We start from the raw sequence: 22,229 nt of genomic DNA, 5'->3' as shown, positions 1-22,229 counted from the left end.
AACTGATAAAAGACTATTTATTAGGTGCACTGAAAGGAATAATATTAATATACATCATCTGTGCACGAGGTAGGGCCTTAAAAACATCAGCCGTTTACGAGATGATCGCGTAAACGATTGGCCCTCTGGCTTGTCAATCACTGCTGTGACGTTCCTTGTGAGAGACGTGCGCAAATTGGCCCTCTGGCTTGTCAATCACTGCTGTGACGTTCCTTGTGAGAGACGTGCGCAGATTGGCCCTCTGGCTTGTCAATCACTGCCATGACGTTCCTAGTGAGAGATGTGCGCGGCTGCGCGCTCCAGTAACTTTCCACACTCCACAGGCGCCGCATGCAATGTTTTTGTCAGGAGACAGGAGTAACAACTGCAGATTATGAGTTACCTGTGGTGAGTCCGACATAATGAATCCACTAACACGGTAAACACTCGTGTTCCAATACTCGTGCACGAGTTTTGGGAGGCGTTCCCTTGAATGCGCTCATTTCAAAAACTCAGTAACAGTCTTTGGATTCTCAGTCGACGAAAAAATCCTCTCTGTCACCTTTAATTACATACAGTACTGTGGCCACCAATAGATGTTGTTTTAGCAATGGTATAATGACCATATACAATTATTTCTCAGTCTCCATAAGAATATAACCAGAAAATACAGGAACTTTGTATGCAGTATTAAAAAAAAATCAGAAAAAAAGGCTTCTATAGGCAAAGTGGCAAGTATTTAGTGTCCTCCGCTTACACTTGAGCAATAGCAGGAACCGGCTCTCTTAAACCTAGGACTGGAAGGCCAAGAACAAATTCAATATATGATGAAAAGTTTCTTCTTTGATAAACTGGAAGAAGTCCAGGAGGTCACACTAAAAACTGATTTCTGCTTAAAGAAGCAATTTTGTTCCAAGTTATTTTATATTTTGTGTACATATTTCCTTTATTTTCTGTTTGTGTCTTAATAAAGAGAGCAAGAAAATATATTTGGATGGTCATTAAGACATTGTTAAAACAAAGCTGGTGGTGGCCTAAGACTTTTGCACAGTACTGTATATTTGTTTTATTTAATTTTAATTAAATTGCCTTTCACTGGTGGTTATCTTGTAATATTGAATATTAAATAAATAAATAAATAAATAAATAAATAATATTAACCAAATTTGTATTTCTATTATAATAACAGTCCTTATTATTACCAGCACAAATTATAGACTAGAAGCATAATTTTGATTAGATCAATAGGTCACAAAATAACCAAAACAACTAATAAAAAAGACCACACATTTTACTTAAATAATATATTCATTCATCTGTTTATTGTCTTGCACATCAAAAGTTATCAAAATCAATTACAGGGAATGGAAGAGGGAAATACTACTGTACAGAAATAAAAGTCACTGACATTACAGAATCCAGCTACAGAAAGACTCCTGTAAAAATGCTCACACAAAGAAAGAAAAGATGAGTGATTCCGCATTTTGCATTTGCCTCAACATGGCAGACTGCTAACTGATTTATATTTAAGTCACTAACATCAATACAACATCAATAGATGACGTTGGGCATAAATTTGTTTCTATGTATAAACCCCCACTTCATTGTCCCAGTTGAATTGCTGGTGACTTTAGTTTAAACTGACCATAAAGAGGTGAACAGACAGGGTAAAATGGCCCGATATTTTCCCCACCAAATGGTAATAACACTGACACACTTACACACACAAAAAAAAGATTCTTTCCATGTTTTTTTTTCAAAATAAATATGGACTATTTATCAAATCAATACATTTTCAGAAAAAAAAAAAAAGGTTTTATGAATTGTCATCATCCACAACAGAAAAGTGTGTCCATATAAACAGTAAAGCATTAATTATAATGATAAATAAACATCAAAGAAAAAAGGGGGAAAATATGCATTATACTTCAACTATTTTCAAAAAATAAGTATCCCACAAATGTCACATATAACACATAAATTACCTCAAAAAAAAAAAAAAAATCAAACCTTTTTAAACACAGCAATCCAAAAAATTCTTAGGGCTCACAACCAAGCAAAAACAAGACAGAAAAAAAAGAAAAGGGGTTGAGTAAAATCACAGCAAAGTTGCAAAAGAATAGTCATTACTAACTCTTCTAACCTAACTCAAGTTGGCTGGATAAAGTAAGACTTGTGTTTGAAATGTAATAAACTGGAATAGCAGGAAGTGGCAGACTGTGAAAACATCGATGAAAAAGATAAGCTGCATCATTTTATTTCCTCAACGCTCCAATACTTTAAATTAAAATGAGAAAACAAATTGTATGCTTGGAAAAGAGAAAACACTTCACTGATCTCTGGTAACAGGGCCTTTTTATTGGTACAGCAGTTTCCTGGTACGTTTCCTACTTTCCAGCATACACAATGATCAAAGCTCAAAGACAGGTCTTATCAGCATTGGGTCAAAAACAGAAAAATAAAAACCCAAAAGGGTCAGCATCTACTAAAGAAACAGCAAATAAAACAGCAAATTCAACTCATTTAACCACCAGCTCCATCATAGCACAAGAAAGGGAGAAAGGTGGTTTCTCAAACCCTTTTGTGCTTTAGTAATGTATTGAATGTTAGGCTTTGTTTTAGATCTCAGACCAGACGAGAGGAGAGGGTGCAGAGGAGATCTACAGTTTTCCTGCTGCTACCTGTATAAAAAAGTTCCTGTATAAAGTCAGAACGGTTAAAGGTGTTTTTGAAGAGAGGAGGCTGTGTACGAACAGGTGGCAGTTACAGCCAAATGTCTTGTTTGAGGTAGAGTCATTACAAACGAAATCAATGTATTGCCCTCAGAACCAGATGAACAGCATTGACGAGCTGTTAAGCAAGTTGGTGTTATGTTTCATTTTATTTTTCATTTTGACTGACGAACAGATGAAAAACAGCCATTTGAAAGACAATTTACTGTAAATTTGCCCTATTTTTACAAGAGGAAAGAGTTGCTGTCATTTATTAACCTTATTCCTTGGTTTTCAAGTAATACAGAAAGAAAATCCAGCCCACATGAACTTACATGTAAATGTCATTGTGGTGAGCCAAATGTCATAAAAATATTGTGACTACTCAATTTTAAAAGCGTGCTAAGGTTAAAATTACCAGGCGATGACTAGCTAAATAATTGTCGTTCCAAACCTGTATGACATTTTTGTTCCTGTGGGAAATGTCTTCTATGTTCCACAAAAACTTAAGTTATACAGGATTGGAACGCCATGAGGATGAGTAATTTTGGGTGAACTACCCCTTTAATAAAATGAGATAAGGCCACAGCCCTAATATGTCACTGCTACCTCTTCAGACTCCTCTGCTAAACGACGTCTTGACTGCAGATTTCACAATACAGGCAACTTATTATTTGTATACATTAATGGTCTTGACTCAGCATTGATGGTGGAATGTCTGATTTGGTCCCATGTGTTATTAAAGACAAAAACAAAACAGTCTGTATGAAAAAGAAAGATGCGAAAGATCTATAAGACTTTAATGTAGTTTGCTGGTTTATAAGAAGTTAAAGAGATTTCGGATCATTTTAAATGTTTCTGATTGTTGTCCTATTGCTTAGCCTACAAAGTAAATCGGAGTCTTTCACACACAAGTCTCATAAATGAGAGAGGACAAGGAGGAAGCTCACGGAGCATAAAAGGAGAAGATTACTTCACAGTGATATCAACTGCAGCCAGTGGAGGAGACCTGGCAAGAGAATCTAATATTACATTAACAGTGCAAAACAAACACACTCTCTCTCTGTCTCACTCACTCAGATAAATTGAAAGCATCTCAGTAGACATTCAAATCAACACTGCAAACAACTTCTACTTGGATCAAGGTGCAAGGACATGAGGAGCAGACAGATGGAGGGAGTATCTGTAAGATGGGCTCACTGTGGCTTCCCCAGCAAGTTGGACAGGAAACTCGACCCTTGGTTTCTGTTCTGACCCCCCTGCCCCCCTCCAACAGGATCCAACTGGTTCAGCTCGGACTGATCCAACATCTCAAAGTCCTCTGCATCAAAATCCAGGTCTGTGTCCAGCTCCGAGCTCGACTGCTTCCTGTATCCCCTCGGAGCTGCTCCTGCCCGTGGGCCGCTTTCTCTCCGAGGACCTTGCGGTGGCCGGGGCTGCATGGCTCCTGCGATGGCCGCCTGGATCATGTTGCTGGCGATGACCCCTGCCAGGTTACTAGCGAGGTCAGAGGTAGTATTTAAGGATCCGAGGGAGATCTCGGGGTCAAGGTCTTCCTGATCAGAGTCCATCTGGGTGTCCAGATCCAGCAGGGCGGAGGTAGAGCCGCGAGGGCCGGAGTACGCGGCTGAGTTGAGGCTGGGCAGCCCGATGCTGGCATCATCATCGTCCTCCATCAGGGTGGCATCCGGGTTGATGGAGGGAAAGTCTGGGAGCCCACATGCAAATGATTCCTCTGGATCACTGTGCCTGTCTAAATCTATTCAGTGAATAAATAAAGATGATACATGTGTCAATGACGTGACTAATTTTTGTCCCCATTTACTAATTAATTTAAAAATTGCTTCTACCATTCAGAAGTTTGGGGTCAGTAAGATTTTTGGTCCCACTTTATATTAAGTGGTCTTAACTACTATGTACTTACATCAAAAAATAAGTACAATGTACTTGTTGGGTTCATATTGAATTGCAAAACACTTTTTCTGCTATTGAATTGGGATACGGGTAAGGTTAGGGAAAGCTTTGGTGGTATGGGTAGGTTTAAGGGTAGGGTGTAAGGTGTAAGGGATGGGTCAACAGTGTAATTATAAATGTAATTACAGAAATTAATTACAGATGTAATTACATGCAGGTGTTTTTCAAATATAAGTACAATGTAAAAACATGTATGTACACAATAAGTGCATTGTATCAAATCATTCATTTAAATGTAAGTACATAGTAGTTAAGGCCACTTAATATAAAGTGGGACCAGATTTTTAAATGTTTTTGAAAGAAGTCTCACTAAATGCTCACTAAGGCATAATTTATTTGATCAAATATACAGTAAAAACTATAATATTGTGAAATATTATTACAATTCAAAATAACTATTCTAATATATTTTACAATGTAATTTATTCCTGGGATGTCAGCTGAATTTGAAAAACTGAATTTTCAGCATCATTACTCCAGTCTTCAGTGTCACATGATCCTTCAGAAATCATTCTAATATGATGATTTGATGCTCAAGAAATATTTAACAGTATTATGTCATAAATGCAATACCTCTTTTATGATGCACATGTTTTTAATTTCTGAATAAAAAATAATTTTGATATTTTGTCTTGGTTCATTCAGTTTTTCAATATTTATATTCGGTTTTTCAATATTTCGATATTTATGACTTAATATTTGCAAAAGATTTACACTTCAAAAGTCATTAAAGGTGCCCTAGAATTAAAAATTGAATTTATCTTGGCATAGTTGAATAACAAGAGTTCAGTACATGGAAATGACATACAGTGAGTCTCAAACTCCATTGTTTCCTCCTTCTTATATAAATCTCATTTGTTTAAAAGACCTCCGAAGAACAGGCGAATCTCAACATAACACAGACTGTTACGTAACAGTCGGGATCATTAATATGTACGCCCCCCAATATTTGCATATGCCAGCCCATGTTCAAAGCATTACACAAGGGCAGCCAGTATTAACGTCTGGATCTGTGCACAGCTGAATCATCAGACTAGGTAAGCAAGCAAGAACAATAGTGAAAAATGGCAGATGGAGCAATAATAACTGACATGATCCATGATATCATGATATTTTTAGTGATATTTGTAAATTGTCTTTCTAAATGTTTCGTTAGCATGTTGCTAATGTACCGTTAAATGTGGTTAAAGTTACCATCGTTTCTTACTGTATTCATGGACACAAGAGCCGTCGCTATTTTCATTTTTAAACACTTGCAGTCTGTATAATTCATAAACACAACTTCATTCTTTATAAATCTCTCCAACAGTGTGTAATATTAGCTTTAGCCACGGAGCAAAACCTCAAACTCATTCAGAATCAAATGTAAACATCCAAATAAATACAATACTCACATAATCCGCACATGCATGCAGTATGCATGACGAACACTTTGTAAAGATCCATTTTGAGGGTTATATTAGCTGTGTGAACTTTGTTTATGCACTGTTTAAGGCAAGCGCGAGCTCCGTGGGCGTGGAGCACGAGAATTTAAAGGGCCCACAGCATGAATCGGCACATTTCTAATTATGCCCCAAAATAGGCAGTTAAAAAAATTAATTAAAAAAAATCTATGGGGTATTTTGAGCTGAAACTTCACAGACACATTCAGGGGACACCTTAGACTTATATTACATCTTGTAAAAAATCATTCGATGGCACCTTTAAACAAACTTTTCTTTCAAATGGTAAAAGGTTTTTCAAAGCTATCTGAAAACAAAATGAATTCAAAGAGTGCAAGTTTTCTAAGAACTGATATGTTAAACTAGATTTTTTCTTCCTTTTCTTTATTGTAGGCATTCTTATATGTCACTGACCCACATAGAGAATGAGAAGAGCGATAAAGAGTAGAAGATCTGAAGATGTCTTACCCTCCGAGCCCTCTGTGAGGGGCGTTTGACCCCTAGAGAAGTTAAAGGTGCCGTTATCCATGTACGACACCTCTGCATCAGAGTGCTCAGAGTCAGTCAGTGCCAGTTCTTTAGCAACCAATGCTTCATCAAACTACAAATACAGAATATTTAGAGAAGAAAAACAAAAACAAAAAAACAATGAACTCTTCCAACTTGCTTTATACTGTCATAAACCCCTACAGATCTTCTAACCTCATGAGTCATGACCATGCAGCTGCACTAAATCCTGATATTATAAATAACTGGGCTCCGTTTCTGGACTCACCGTTGGGCAGAACGCAGCCAGTTCCTCTTCACTGTCACTAGCATCATCTGAGGTTCCACTCCTCATGGGCTTACGAAGAACTGCAAACACAGAAGAGTTTATCAAAACTTCTGAAAGCTGTAATATGCTGTAAAAGACAGATCACAGGCTCTTCATGCCAACAAGAAATATATCAACAAACATCAAGGAAAGTTTTTTGCATTGATTTGTAGAAATACAGGTAAAATATATAAATGAGCCAGTGGTTTGGGAGACATGGGCATCAGCTAAAACAGCATTTCCATCTGCTCTTGCATCCTACAGCAAGAAATTTTGCAGCCGAAATCTAAATTTAAATAGGAATTCACACGATCTGGAAGATTTACCCAGCACACAGATTTTGCATTAGGTTCAAAATTTTCATGCAAATTTGGCAAAATTCCAGAATTTTGTGACTGCTCCTTAACAGCCTGTTTAAACCTGGTCACTTCTTGTGTTTTCTCTGACCTGATAGCTATCAGATTGTGAAAAGACCCAGTGTAACTGAGAGACAGATTTAAATCCGATCTCTCAAACCAAAACAGAGGTGCTTTGAGACGCATTCCAGAAGAAACTGGGCAATTGTAAATGCATCTGGTTGTTGAACACACATATTTCTCTCTTTCCAAAATGTTAAAAAATAAAAGTGTGAAAGTGCTCTACGGGCTACTTTCTCATGGTAGCCAGATATGTCAGTGCTATTGCAACACACATCGCCACAGATTTGGGCTCCCGCAGATGAGTAGCAAGATCTCTTCAGCAAGCCGATAAGCAAACTGCCACAAATGAAACTGAATGTTCGGTATTGCATTCTGAAGCTCAGGTAGTGAGACTAAATTATCTTACCAGTGCTGATGCTGCTTTCTCTCTAATTGCAGTCCTTGCTCTTGACATTAGTTGAATATAAATAAACTGCAGCTCATATCTGTTGCTTTTGTTGACATGACATTTTCATCTGTTCCTCAGTCAAAATGAAAAATAACATAACCAATTTGCTTAACAGCTCGTCAATGCTGTTCATTTGGATCTGACGGCAATACATTGATTTCGTTTGTAATGACTCTACCTCAAACAAGACATTTGGCTGTAACTGCCACCTGTTCGTACACAGCCTCCTCTCTTCAAAAACACCTTTAACCGTTCTGACTTTATAGAGGAAATTTTTAATACAGGTAGCAGCAGGAAAACTGTCCTCTGCACCCTCTCCTCTCATCTTGTCTGGTCTGATATGAGGTTAAGTATATAATGCAGGAATTGAAGACAGGATTTATATTTGTTTTGCAGAGACACATTTAAGTGGCCAAGTGTAAATGGAACAGTTTTAGCAAAACAGATAGCTATCCGATCAGTAAAAAGGCATGAAGTGACCAGGTGTAAACAGGCCCAATGATACAAGAGCCATCCAGTCCTTAAAATATAACACTAAATATGCAGAAACTGTTCTCAGCATGACCATCCGCACCTAGTCATATCTACCGTGTACTTACACTGGTTGTCTATAGGCTTTGACATCATGTATCCTTTGGTGCTGAAGTCCAGCCACTGCAGGGCTGGCTCCAGCTTCACACATGCACGCTGCCACAGCCGATAATACAATGCCAATGGGCACAGCAACACTCCCAGCACTGAGTAAGCAACAGAGAAAGTAAATATTTTGCAGTTGTTAAGGCACTGGAGAAGATGAGTAAGCCCTAAGGGATTTCTGATACTCACAAGCCACGTATGAGAGCAACAGTCCAGGGATGCAGCGCCCCACCATGGCCACTAAGGTGAACAGGCCACAAACCAGCAAACAAAACTGCAAAAGAATGGAGTTTTAGGATTTGATAAACATGTAGCATTAAAACAAAACCCTTTATATCTTAAATTAACAACATAATAAAATACAAGTCATAAAAGTAATAATAATAATTACAGGCCTTATATGGCATGTAAAAACAAAATACATTGTTTTTACATGTTTACATGATCAGAAAGACTCTTCCTGCCTAAGAGTGTGGATCTTTTTTGTGGTTTGCAAAATAAGCTGCAAACTGGGCCAGATGTCCAATGTCCGGCTACACAAGACTATAGAAAGTGAAAGGTTAATAATATAACTTAGAGAACAAAATTTTCAGTTTTACTTAAATTAGGTTGATGCAAAAATGAGTACACCCCACTGAAAGTCTCTGAAGCAAAGCTAAATTTTAGACTACAAATGTCTAATTTAACAAGAATTTAACCACAGGTGAGTCTAATTATTCATTACACAGGTGTCCAGCAGACAGGTGACTATAAAAGGGTGTTAAAACCTCTTCCCATTTCATGCTGTCAGCAATGGCACCACATGAAGAGAAATGTCACCAGTAAGGTGAAGGCTAGATCAGCAAAGCTTTACTTATCAGTCAGAATACTGTAGCAAAAGTGGTACAAAAATTTAAAAAAGATGGAACTGCAACCATCTCACAGAGACGTCCAGGTCGTCCACGGAAGTTAACACCTCGACAGGAGCGTCTTCTGATGAGAAGGGTTGAAGAAAATCGCCATGCAAGTTCACTGCAGTTATCTAAAGTAGTAGAAAGCCAAACTAGGGTGATTATTTCCCATGATACAATATGGCGTACACTGCAGACGAATGGCATGCATGGGTGCCGTCCACGAAAGAAGCCTCTCCTAAAGCCCAGGCACAAAAAAGCCCGTCTAGAGTTTGCGAGGAATTCAAAGAAAATGCATGGTGCCTGCAGTGAAACATGGTTGTGGCAGTGTCCTTATGTGAGGCTGCTTGAGTGCTGCTGGTGTCGGGGAGCTGCCTTTCGTTGATGGCATCATGAATTCACAGATGTACTGCTCTATACTGATAGAGAAGATGCTACCATCACTCCGTGCCCTTGGTCATCGTGCACTTTTCCAACATGACATTGATCCTAAACACACATCTAAGGCCATGTTGGATTTCTGAAGAAGAACAGGGTGAAAGTGATTCACTGTCTCCTGATCTGAACCCAATCGAACACCTATGGGGAATTCTGAAGAGACAAGTTGAGCATCACTCTCCATCCAGCATCCAGTCTCTAAAAGAGCTCATTCTTGAAGAATGGAAAAAGATGTATGTTGCAAAATGTCACCAACTTGTCCATTCCATGCCTAGAAGACTGGGTGCTGTCATTAAAAATCATGGAGGCCAGACAAAGTACTAGATGTAGTAGTTTTTGTTGTGGGGTGTACTCATTTTTGCATCACCATAATTTGAGTAAAACTGAAAAATGTGTAATCTAAGTTATATTATTAACCTTACTCTCATGTTATAAGTTAAACAGATGTTATATTAAACTTAGTCTTGTCAACATTTTGGAAATTGTTTTCGTGTTCATTGAGATTTACCATGTTCATTTACCCTGAGCACTGTACATTTTTAGTTTAAAATGGTGTTGTGTAAATGGCCCCTAAATGAAGCAAGGGTATAGTTACATTTAAGGGATAAAATGTATTGACTACAGGTGGACTTTAACAGTGTTGCTGGTTTGGGAGTAATCTCACCTTCCCTGGATTTTGCCGTTTGAACTGTACAATATCTGTTGCACAGGATGACCCCGTAACCCAAATCTCAGCAAGGTGGTGGCATAATTCAGGCACACTCAAAGTCCCAGGTTGCACCAGACCCCAGCTGTGAGCCAATCAGAAAAGAATAGAGAGAATTAACAATTAAAAATTTTATATCAAAAACCTCAAAAAGTAAGAAAATACACCAGACATTACCTTTCATTCTCACTCTCATCTTGTCTTTTAACTGCAAGAGACCAAAAACAAACAATTTCAGGCACATTTCTGAATGTTAGAGGACTCAGTTATTACTAGTTTTTAACCATTTACTTAATTACATTTTCACTTCCTTTAAAAAGATGAGTGTATTGACAAGTTCTCAGAGAGTAACATTGACCCAGAATGTAGATCAAATGCTAATAAGCCTCTGTGTATCAGCTACATGCAAAATATTGATTCAGGTCGATATTGTGCACCTCCTGGAAATGCACTGCTAGGAAATGTCACTTTCATAACTCTCTAGGAGCTGAGTGAATGGAAAGAAAGAAAATTAAACTTGAGTGGGTCACAGCACAGAGAATAAAGAGGTTTTTAATTACAGCCAGTATGATTAATATTAAGATAGACAGATGAAAGACAAATAAGACTACAAGGTCTTAGAAACATGGAAAGTAGTTGTGCACAAGCAAGAGATGAAGATCAATTTTACCTCTGATTTTAGGCCAGATCTTATTCCTCCATGTGTCGACACAAACAGCCAGGGCCAGACCTGATGCCAGCAGAAAGAGCAACCTCAAAGAGCTCAAAGCAAAAAACCTGAGAAGAGATACAGTGTGAAGTAAACAACAATTACATTGTGCACTTTATTCTGAAACACTAACTTTGTTGTGGACCCTCTGACCAAAACCTTGTAAAAAAAAAAAAAAAAAAACACCAGGTGTTTCCGGTCCCAGTGTCTTCCTGTGCAAATCTCAGAGACGGCATGTGCTACATGAGCAGTTGTGATTTCTGACACTTTCACAGCAGCATGACTAATTACTGTTATCTGCAACATTACTTGACCAAAAGGTGAGCTGGCCTTGAGACCAAGCTGAACCCTATCGATCTCTCTGTGTGAAATAAGCAAATGCTGTTTGATGACTAGATCAAACAACAAATCCAAACCACGTGACAAGTCAAGAGCATTACAACCAAATTTAAGTGGACGTGAAATGTTCTGAGATGGTGGCGACACTTTATTTTTGAATGGACTGGATATGTTTCTTAATGGCAAGATCTAACTAAGGCCTGATATTAAATGAGAAGGCAGATTTTCTCATTTAGTGAATGAAAAGAAAAACTAATATCTTTCAACAATAAACAAATAAGTTTTAAATCAGTCAGTGTAATTGGTATCCATTCTCCAAGATAAATAAATGCCTCTGCAGACACAAAAATACCATAAGCGGTGCTCCTCTGCTGCTCACTGAGGCAAATAAAAGGAGATAATAAGATCAGGGGGAATATTTCTCTGATGGAGAGGGTGACTGCACTAAGTGAATGAAGACTTCATGCCTAAACAGAAGAAAAAGAGAGAGAGCCATCCAGCCTATGCCAATTCTGTCTTCCCTGCACAGCTTTCCTTGCTGAAGCATTTCAACTAAAGCTTTTAAGACTTAATAAGCATAAAATTTCATCACAGTTTTACATCTTTACGGTCAAATATATCTTAAAAAAAGAAGAGATGGCGCCAACCCCTGCGAGGACTTCAGACGACACAAACTCTGGATCAACATGCACCATTCCAAATTTTGCTATATATCCTAATCAATAACATGTATTCATTACTTCCACAAGCTCATTGTTTCTACCTTAAAGGATTAGTTCACTTTCAAATAAAAATTTCCTGATAATTTACTAACCCCCATGTCATCCAAGATGTCCATGTCCTTCTTTCTTCAGTCGAAAAGAAATTAAGGTTTTTGAGGAAAACATTCCAGGATTTTTCTCTTTATAGTGGACTTCAATAGACCCCAAATGGTTGAAGGTCAAAATTACAGTTTCATAATTTGAATAGTGAAGGTGTAGGACAAAAAGCGTAAGCTTTTTGAAGAATACAGAAGGTGATCTGGCGGAAGCACTTGCAAGGTGATCATTTGTGTTTATAAAGCATATATATATATATATATATATATATATATATATATATATATATATATATATATAAATGTTTTATTTATTTATTTTTTTTTAAATTACCTTAATTTCTTTTCGACTGAAGAAAGAAGGACATGGACATCTTGGATGACATGGGGGTGAGTAAATTATCAGAAAATTTTAATATGAAAGTGAACTAATCCTTTAAATTAATACATTGCTTAAATTAATATATTGTTAGCTAACTGAGTGATTTGTATATGTACTTTTCTGAAATTACATAATTTGGACACAAATTGTGGCACTAAATTGTAATTTTGACATGCATTCTCTGTAAAGCTGCTTTGAAATGATACGTATTGTGAAAACCGCTATCCAAATAAATGTGTATCGAAATTTAATTGAATTAAAAAGAAAAGAAAAGAAAAGAAAAAAGACCATGACTTTATCCATCATAGATTTGATCTGGATAGTGACAGTGTGTGTTACATAGCAGAATGGAGCCTGAATGCAAGTTTGCATAACAAATGCTTAAATAGCTATCTGGCTATTGACTATTATTATTATTATTATTATTATCAATAGAAAAGGTAAGTAATTTAAGAGGAAAAGCATGTTATTACATTTTGATTAAAGATTACCATGACAAACCATAATCTTTATAATAACATGCACAGATAAGTCACTCATAATAAGACCAGGATGTGCATTAAGAAAGTAAATAGGGTCAATTATGAATTTATATTGACTTTAGAAGCACAAATGTCACAGTGTGTACACACAGCACATGACGTCCCATGTTAGCATGAACCAGATCACTGAATGTGATTTCACAAAGTACAACATGTATCATTGTTATCCTGGAACAACATTCCATTCAACCAATCAGATTTGGGGGAAAAGTTTATAGTTTATGTAAGGTTTAGGCTTACATTCAGGGTTAGGTGCTTCTACACCAGTCATTTCCCTCTGATTTTAGGAATAACTTATGGGTAGGGTTAGGTTTAGGGGTAGGGTTAAGACTAAAATTTGTTGATCCAGGAACATGACTTACTTGGCAAAATCACAGTGACCTACAAGATCACACCACTGTAAGACCAGGCCCAGCCAACCGGTTTGGGAACATAGTGCATTTATGGGAGGTGGAAGACGGGCAAAATATATAGGACACATACTGCTGATTAATGTCAATAACAAACAAACAGTACAAACATATCTCTGCTCAACGTGCATTAGTAAAAGCAGTCAAACATGGTACCCAATACTAGGTTCTGTGCATCACACCTCAGTAATTCAAAAAAGTACACAAGTACATTTGTGAATTAGTGTGTCACACACACAGCAATGTGTTTACAGTAGCACCAATACAGCCAGGGCTGTTTCCCAAAAGAATCGCAAACCCAAGTTGATCGTGGAGACCACAAATGTTCTCTACGTTCAACTGAGCTCACGGTGCTTTTTGGAAACGCAGTCCACTGTCTAAATATAGGCACCCAGTCTGACCATCTGTTTCTAATCTTAAATTAAAGGGTTAAAACATGACAACAAGCAAGCAAGACACGTATGCATCCAGATAAAACAAGAAAGGCTTAGACAAGATCCTCAAAATGTTCATGAATAATGTAAACGTTTCAACTGAAAGCACCAGGTTGTAAACAGAGCCCGAGTGGAGATAAAGCTCATCTACTCACCAGAACATGACATTGGCGGCCGTGTACAACAGGACGCTGTGAAAGGGTCTCTCCCACAATAATACAGACTGCAGATAGGTGAGCAGGCGCTCGTGCGGTCCCAAGCGCTCAAGAAGCCTTGATTTCACGGCGCGGAGCTGCTCGTGCCTCTCGCTGGAGCACGAGCCGCTCCTGAGGCCGACGCTTGAGCGCAGCTTCATCGAGCAACCGCTCCCTTCAGTCGCGTCTTCCGCTCCACCCGTATGAGCCATACTTAAAAAAATGTGACGGCAAAATACCAACAAAATCTACAATAAGTCAATGCTAAAAAATAAAACCCGTGCTTTAGAAATGGTTTGGAGATCGCGAGCTAGCTTAGCCTGAAGCCGCTCAGCGCAGAGCAAGTGTAAGCAGACCTCGTGTGTTCAAGAGGCTGCTGCCGTTGATACGGAACAAATGTGAAATAAAACCCATTATTGGGTCTAATTTGAAAAACTAATACGTTTACGGGTCAGCACAGGTCCTCTTTGGTGTTGTCACCGTGCAGCTGTCATGTCCAGTCGTTGTTTTTGTCGCGGGAGCAACAGAGAGAGAGAGAGATATGGAGGACGGCCTTGATCTGGCCAATGGCATCAGGATTACAGTCAGAGCTGGTGAATAACAACCAACACCTATCAGCGAACTCTCGCTTCTTCACATCATTCATAAATTACTTTCCAAATGTCCCATTGTTTTTACTCTGTTATTAACTGCAGATTGATGTAAATTCTACTAATAAATCAAACAGCTATTTGGATTATTGGCATATAGTCGCTACAGTGTATAGCTTAAGTTATAAGCAAGCGTGTGTGTGTATGTGTGTGTGTATAGCCTATATATATATACTGTAAAAGCCAATTATTTAACTTTTAGAAATGGCACTTTTGACTGTATATTACATTATTTTACTGTACGGTTTATAAAACAGTAAGAAACAACCATAAAATATCCTAAGTATATATAATAAACTAGTATAATAATAAACTAGTTAATATAATAATAATAATATAATAAGCTAGTTATTTAATTTTAGAGACAACATTAATTTTTTTCTCACACAGTATAAATGTGACTCTTATTTATATATATATATATATATATATATATATATATATATATATTTGGGGCTCGATTGGTCTTTTTCACACTTCCGGGTTTTTAGCTTCCGGCGTCGGGTAAAGGTTGTTCCGGTAACAGTGATCGATAGCCGAGCCTGAAGAACCAGTTCGGGAATCAAAGTCTTTTTACGAATGTTAAATGTTAAATTAAATGTCATGAACATGTTTGAACGGTCTTGGTGATTTATTGGTGAGACTGCTGAGCACTTTAAGTTTATGAGCTAATTCGAGGTGATTTAATTGGTTATATTCTCTGTGTGTTTGGCGCGGCTGTGCATATCACACTCCATTTCTCGGGCTAGACTAGCAACATGTGCTGTAAAGACAGTGCCAGCGTCTCAATGTGCATACTATCCATTCTAAATAGTAGGCTATGTGACATTAGTAATATTCAATACCATTTAGGGTGGATAGTATGCACATTGGGATGCAGGGAGTGTTTTTCGCGACGTGCTGGGGAAATGATCGGCTGGCAGTTCTCTTATCACGCAGACATCCTCTGATTCATAATGAGAAGCAGGACCGCTCATACCCTTGATATTTCTGTATGTATATAGCCTATATATATATATATATATATATATATATATATATAACTCATATTTTCCTGTCGTCATCATAACGTGTTATTAAAAGCAACAATTGCGAAAAATCTCACAAAGCCTCCTAAAGCCTGTGCGGTATTACTGTCACCTAGAGGAACATGTTGCAGTTGTTTTGACTAAGTTTGAAATTCAAACGTTTAATAAACTTATTAATTTTATTATTATTTTAAAATCATACAGTGTTCAATCTCAACTTCACAGGGTGTGTCCTGTTACTTGGACCTAAAAGAACAATTCTATTCATATATTTGTCATTTATAATTCTGGATAAATGCTATTGAATTAAATTCAAGCCTGTTAATAAATAAATTTTAACCAAAATTAACAAAGCTTATTAGCCGTTTAAAACACGCTATAATCCAACAATGGCAAATAGGCTTTCCAAATAATGTAAATCATTATTTACATAGCATAACAGTAGTAAAAATATATCTCTTACACGTGTCCCGCAAACTCACATCTGTCCTGTGACAGAGCAATAACCAGGTGGTCACCCTACCGCAACTGTTAGGTAAAAGAGCTATTTACCTCATTCCAAACATAGTTTATTTGTTGGTGTAATTAATGCTTTTTAAATGTTAAATAACCTTTTTATTTCAGTACAATCAAATAATTTTAACCACAGTAAGCACATTATTTAGTTTTTTTTTTATTATTTACATTTTTTTATATAAAAAATTGTGTTTGGAACCATACCATGGCGATTATTTAATTGGATAATAACATTAATAATATTGTAAAACAAACAAACAAACAAAAAAAAAACATGTTTTCTGCTTTAGTTCTGTGACTAAAAAAATAACCTTTTTTTTTTTTTTAAACCAGTAACAACACACACGCACTTTGGAATTTAGATCGAAAACTGTGTGTATTTTAAATGAATTTATTAACAGGCTTGAATTTAAATCAATAGCATTTATCCTGAATTGCAAATGACATATGTGAATATACAGTTGTGCTCAAAATTATATATACACTTGGTAAATATGACCAAAGAAGACTGTGAAAATAAATCTGCATCGTTAATACTTTTGATCTTTTATTTAAAGAATCTACAAAAAGCAACCTTTCATTGGAGAATAATAATTTTAAATGGGGGGAAAATCTCATTATGAGAGAAATGTTTTTCTCTAATATACACTGCTCACAATTAATCATACCCTTTTATTTAATACTTTTTGCAACTTCCTTTTGCCAAGATAACAGCTCTGAGTCTTCACCTATAATGCCTGATGAGTTTGGAGAACACCTGACAAGAGATCAGAGACCATTTCTTCATGCAGAATCTCTCCAGATCCTTCAGATTCCCAGCTCCATGTTGGTGCTTCTTCAGTTCACTCCACTCATTTTCTTTAGGGTTCAGGTCAGGGGACAGGGATGGCCATGGCAGAAGCTTCATTTTGTGCTCAGTGACCCATTTTTGTGTTGGTTTTGATGTTTGTTTTGGATCATTGTCCTGATGGAAGATCCAAACATGGCCCATTATAAGACTTCTAACAGGGACAGTCAGGTTTTGATTTTTTATCTGTTGGTATTTGATAGAATCCATGATGCCATGTATCTGAACAAGATGTCCAGGATCTCCGGCAGAAAAATAGGCCCACAACATTAAAGATACAGCAGTATAGTTCATTGTACACATGGGGTACTTTTTACCCCTGTGTGCACCAAACCCATCTTGAGTGTTTGCTGCTAAAAAAGCATTTTTTTGTTTCACAAGAGCAACATTCAAAACGTAGGACTGCGTTTACTAAAAAAAAAAAAAAAGGCAGCTAACGTTAACATTACTGCCCTGCTTTGGCGTTAAAACTACAAGATTTTGAAGACAAAGGCCATCAGTTTTGTTCGGTTACGAGATCTAAGTGGCGGTCAGCTTTATTCTTTCATGAACTTTCAAAAGATGGCCAGTTTTGTTCTGTCTCTAGATTTCACTGATGGCCGGTTTTCTTGGGACACGCTATCTCAGTGGTGGTGGGATTCTGTTCTGTCATGAACTTTCAAAAGACGGTCAGTTTGGTTACTTTGCTTTATTTACTTTTATTTACTTATTTTACTTTTTTTTTTTTTTACGAGATTTCGAAGACAAAGGTGGTCAGTTTTGTTCTGTCTCTAGATTTTACTGTTGGCTGGTTTTCTTATGACACGCTATCTCAGTGGTGGTGGAATTTTGTTCTGTCATGAACTTTCAAAAGATGGCTGGTTTGGTTACTTTGCTTTTTTTACGAGATTTCGAAGACAAAGGCGGTCGGTTTTGTTCTGTCTCTAGATTTCACTGATGGCCGGTTTACTTAGGACACGCTATCTCAGTGATGGTGGGATTTTGTTCTGTCATGAACTTTCAAAAGACGGCCAGTTTGGTTACTTTGCTTTATTTATGAATTTTCGAAGACAATGGTGGCCGGTTTTTGTAGGACACGCAATCTCAGTAGTGGTGGTATTTTGTTCTGTCATTAACTTTCAAAAGACGGCCGGTTTGGTTATTTTGTTTTATTTACGAATTTTCGTAAGACAATGGTGGCCGGTTTTGTTCTGTCTCTAGATTTCGCTGATGGCCGGTTTTCTTAGGACACGCAATCTCAGTTGTTCTGTATCTAGATTTAACTGATGGCCGGGTTTCTTCGGTTACGTGATCTCAGTGGTGGTGGGATTTTGTTGTGTCATGAACTTTCTTTGCTCTCTTTCGAGATTTCAAAGACAAAGGTGGTCGGTTTTGTTCTGTCTCTAGATTTCACTGATATCTGGTTTTCTTAGGACACGCTTTCTCAGTGGTGGTGGGATTTCGTTCTGTCATGAATTTTCAAAAGACGGCCGGTTTGGTTACTTTGCCTTATTTATGAGTTTTCGAAGACAACGGTGGCTGGTTTTGTTCTGTCTCTAGATTTCACTGATGGCCGGTTTTCTTAGGACACGCTATCTCAGTGGTGGTGGGATTTTGTTCTGTCATTAACTTTCAAAAGACGGCCGGTTTGGTTACTTTGCTCTCTTACCAGATTTTGAAGATAAAGATTTATAAGACAATGGCGGTCGCTTTTGTTCTGTATATGGATTTAACTGATGGCCGATTTTCTTAGGTTACGTGATCTCAGTGGTGGTGGGATTTTGTTCTATCATGAACTTTCAAAAGACGGGCCATTTGGTTACTTTTCTTTTTTTACGAAATTTCGAAGACAAAGAGAACTGAGGAACCTTGTGAACTCCCTGATCTTGCTGGGTTGTACTGGAGAGAGGCCATCTCCATATGTTGGAAGAGCTTCATTTTCTTGTATGCTTTCCAGCTAGCCCAAGAGCATAGTCCCAAGATGGCTTCCATTTCAGAGTCCCATTCCAAGATTGTCGCCACTTCTGAGCTTCTTTTCAAGATGGCCGCCTCTCCTGAGCCTTGTCCCAAGATGGTCCCGCTCCAGTCCCTGAGTCCACTCCTGAGCCCGCTCCAGATTCCGCTCCAGCCCACGGGCCTGCTCAAGGGTCAGCCAAAAAGGCAACCATGCCTAAGTCCTCTCCAGAGCTTATGAAGGACCTAGAGCTGATCAACTTTTGGTCAGAACCGAATCCAGCCCCTGACCAGAGTCCAGTGATGGTTTCAACTCCCTTCCTCATCCAGAGTCCAGAGGCAACTCCCTTCCTCGAGAGCCTAGAGATGGCTCCAGTCCCTGAGCCTACTCCAGATTCCGCTCCAGTCCCTGAGCTCACTCCAGATTCCGCTCCAGCCGACGACCATGCTCAAGAGTCCTCTCCAGCCCATGAGCGCGCTCCAGAGTATACTCCAGCCCAGAAACCCGTGGCTCCTCCCAAGGAAATTTGGCCATAGTGCCGAGCCTGGGGTCCGGGGCAAGGCCATATGGCCTTTGTATCCTAAACCTCCTGAACCACCATGGCACCCCGAACGGCCAGGTCTGCCCTGGTCGCCTGTGTGCCCGGCTCCGCCCGGGTCACCTGAGTTGCCGGCTCCTTCCTGGAGGCTTCATATCTACCTGCACCGTCACCATCACTCTCCTGTCAAGACTCCAGGATGCCCGCCCTCCCTCCCCGGTAGTTCCATCTACAGTGTGAGGATGCGCCTACCGGGAGGGGGGAGTACTGTTATGGTCACCATCTCTCTCACCTTCCCTAAACTCCATTTCCCAGCATTCCTTCTTCTGCTCACCTGCTCACATTCAGCAATCACCTGCACCTGATCACCATCACCTCATCAGCACAGCAGCATTTAAGCACACACTTCACCCGAGCACATTGTCTGGTCTCGTTCGTTTGTATATGGACTTACTAACCTGTCAGTACTTAGCTTTTCCAGCGTCTCCCTGATCCTTTGTGTTTTCTTCAGTTCCTCATCAGACTCTATTCCCTGGACTCCTTCCACATTCCACCATCTCCACCTAAGTGTGTGCTCGGCTGCTCACAGCTGCAATCTCCTCCAACCATCTACAATACAAAGAACTGTCAGTATGCTCATTCAATATTACCATCTTGCATTAACTATCTTACTCACCTGCCTGTTTGCATTCCCTGCTACCATCAATAAAGCCGCATATACATTTCTACGTTGTTGTGAGTCTGTGTTCCGTAACACGTATGTAGTGAAAAAAATGAGAAGAGATGTTTGGCTATTTCGTGTTAAACAAGTTTTTTTTTTTTTTTTAATGAGTTAGCTAATCTAACATCTTATTGCAGCTTGTCGCTTATGCGGTGATGTGCTATGCAATTATTGCAGGGAAATTAAAATATTATTTTAATTCTTAAAGTAGCCTCATCATCATCATCACCATTCAGATCATTGCAGAGGGGGGCTTGAGATCACTGGGCCTGGTATGCTATTTGTAGCCCGTTTCTGTATTTTGAAGTTTTGCAGTGCTTTTCTGTATTTGGATGTGTTGTGAACTTTTACAGCATGTTTCTGTATTTGGTTGTTGTGAAGTTTTGCAGTGCTTTTCTGTATTTGGATGCGTTGTGAAGTTTTGCAGTGGGTTTTTGTATTTGATTTGCAGCACGTGAGGTCAAACTGATGAAGATAATTTCTTTATTTGCTGATGTTTTTCTATTTGCATGTGTTTTCTTCAGTTGCAGCGCGTTGAGCTCTCTTAGCCACCGTATAAACTGTTTGATATGTTTAACATTTGCGACTCTTGATCGGGCTGCCTCTGACGTGATACCCGCGATAGCCAATGAGAGTGAGCAAGCATCACCTACTGAATTTTGTTTGCTTCTTTAGCTAAAACTTGACATCCATAAACATGTCATGGAAGTGGAGTATTGAGAAAATTACCCATATTCCTATTTTTTCTATTGTGTTTTTCACTGTAAAGCAGAATGTATGACAGGAGAGCCTGCTGACAACGTTGATTGTCCTCCATTTGTTTTTCTTCTTAAGTAACGTTTGATCTTGCAAGTCTGTGTAAGATCTTGTGTCATTGTGAAATTATTCCTGCAATCAACAGATGTAGTCTTGCGGTCCGGCTGAATCATCTATGTGCGAGTTAAGAGGATTATAATGCTAAAAATCAGTTGAAATGTCATTATGTCTGTGGTCTCTCAGTTTTAAAATCTGTTAAGAATTGAAAATCGTCTAGTGTGTCCCAGGGACATGTGGTTTTTTGCAGTGTAATCCTCTGAATGCACACACTAGATGATTCGACCGGACTACAAGACAACACACCTGTTGATTGCAGGAATGATTACACAGTAACGAGATATCACTGCCAAGTTTTAGATAAAGAAGTACCCAAAATCCGGTAGGTGACAGTTGCTCACTCTCATTGCCTTTGTGGGTGTCACATCAGAGGCAGCCCGATCAAGAGTCGTAAATATCAAACATGTTTGATATTTACAATTTGAGATCAGAGATGCTTCTTCTCAATCAGCAGCCGTTAAATAATTGTAATGACATAACACAATAGAGGATTTTTGGGACAAATAAACATTTGTGACAAGCCTCAAATCAAATGTACAAATGTGTTTGACAAACACACCTTCACAGAAGCCAAAGAAGACAAATATATTATAATAATTAAGAACCCAACTAATGGAAACACCAATCACCATTATGGTGACTTCAAATGAAATAAACAAGTGTTAAACTTCTGTAAGTACTTCTGTTAATGAATGACAGAAATAAAGTAAATCTGGTTAGTAATATGTGAAGCTGTAATGTTGTTTGTGGAGTTGTTTAATCCTCTGCTGAGATCTGGAGAGATTTCATGTCTTTTTTATCTTCAGTTGATTTCATCTAAGGCTGTGGCTAAAGTCAAT

General features: G+C 38.3%; 1 protein-coding gene across 1 annotated transcript; it reads right to left on the bottom strand.

Annotated features, from left to right (window-relative positions):
- Window positions 1-1,279: 1,279 nt before the first annotated feature.
- On the bottom strand, window positions 1,280-14,998 carry retreg3 (reticulophagy regulator family member 3). The gene is made up of 9 exons (XM_048196202.1): window positions 14,246-14,998; window positions 11,128-11,234; window positions 10,635-10,665; window positions 10,416-10,542; window positions 8,613-8,697; window positions 8,387-8,524; window positions 6,882-6,961; window positions 6,575-6,707; window positions 1,280-4,449 (listed from the first exon to the last, which is right to left on the bottom strand). Exons 1-9 carry the CDS (start codon window positions 14,494-14,496, stop codon window positions 3,887-3,889), a joined length of 1,515 nt encoding a protein of 504 aa, XP_048052159.1. The 5' UTR covers window positions 14,497-14,998; the 3' UTR covers window positions 1,280-3,886.
- Between the last annotated feature and the right edge of the window lie 7,231 nt (window positions 14,999-22,229).

This window comes from Megalobrama amblycephala, linkage group LG1, assembly GCF_018812025.1.
Source record: "Megalobrama amblycephala isolate DHTTF-2021 linkage group LG1, ASM1881202v1, whole genome shotgun sequence".
Lineage (NCBI taxonomy): Eukaryota > Metazoa > Chordata > Actinopteri > Cypriniformes > Xenocyprididae > Megalobrama > Megalobrama amblycephala.
The sequence above is the reverse complement of the archived record's forward strand: the minus strand, read 5'-3'. Positions and strand labels throughout refer to the sequence as shown.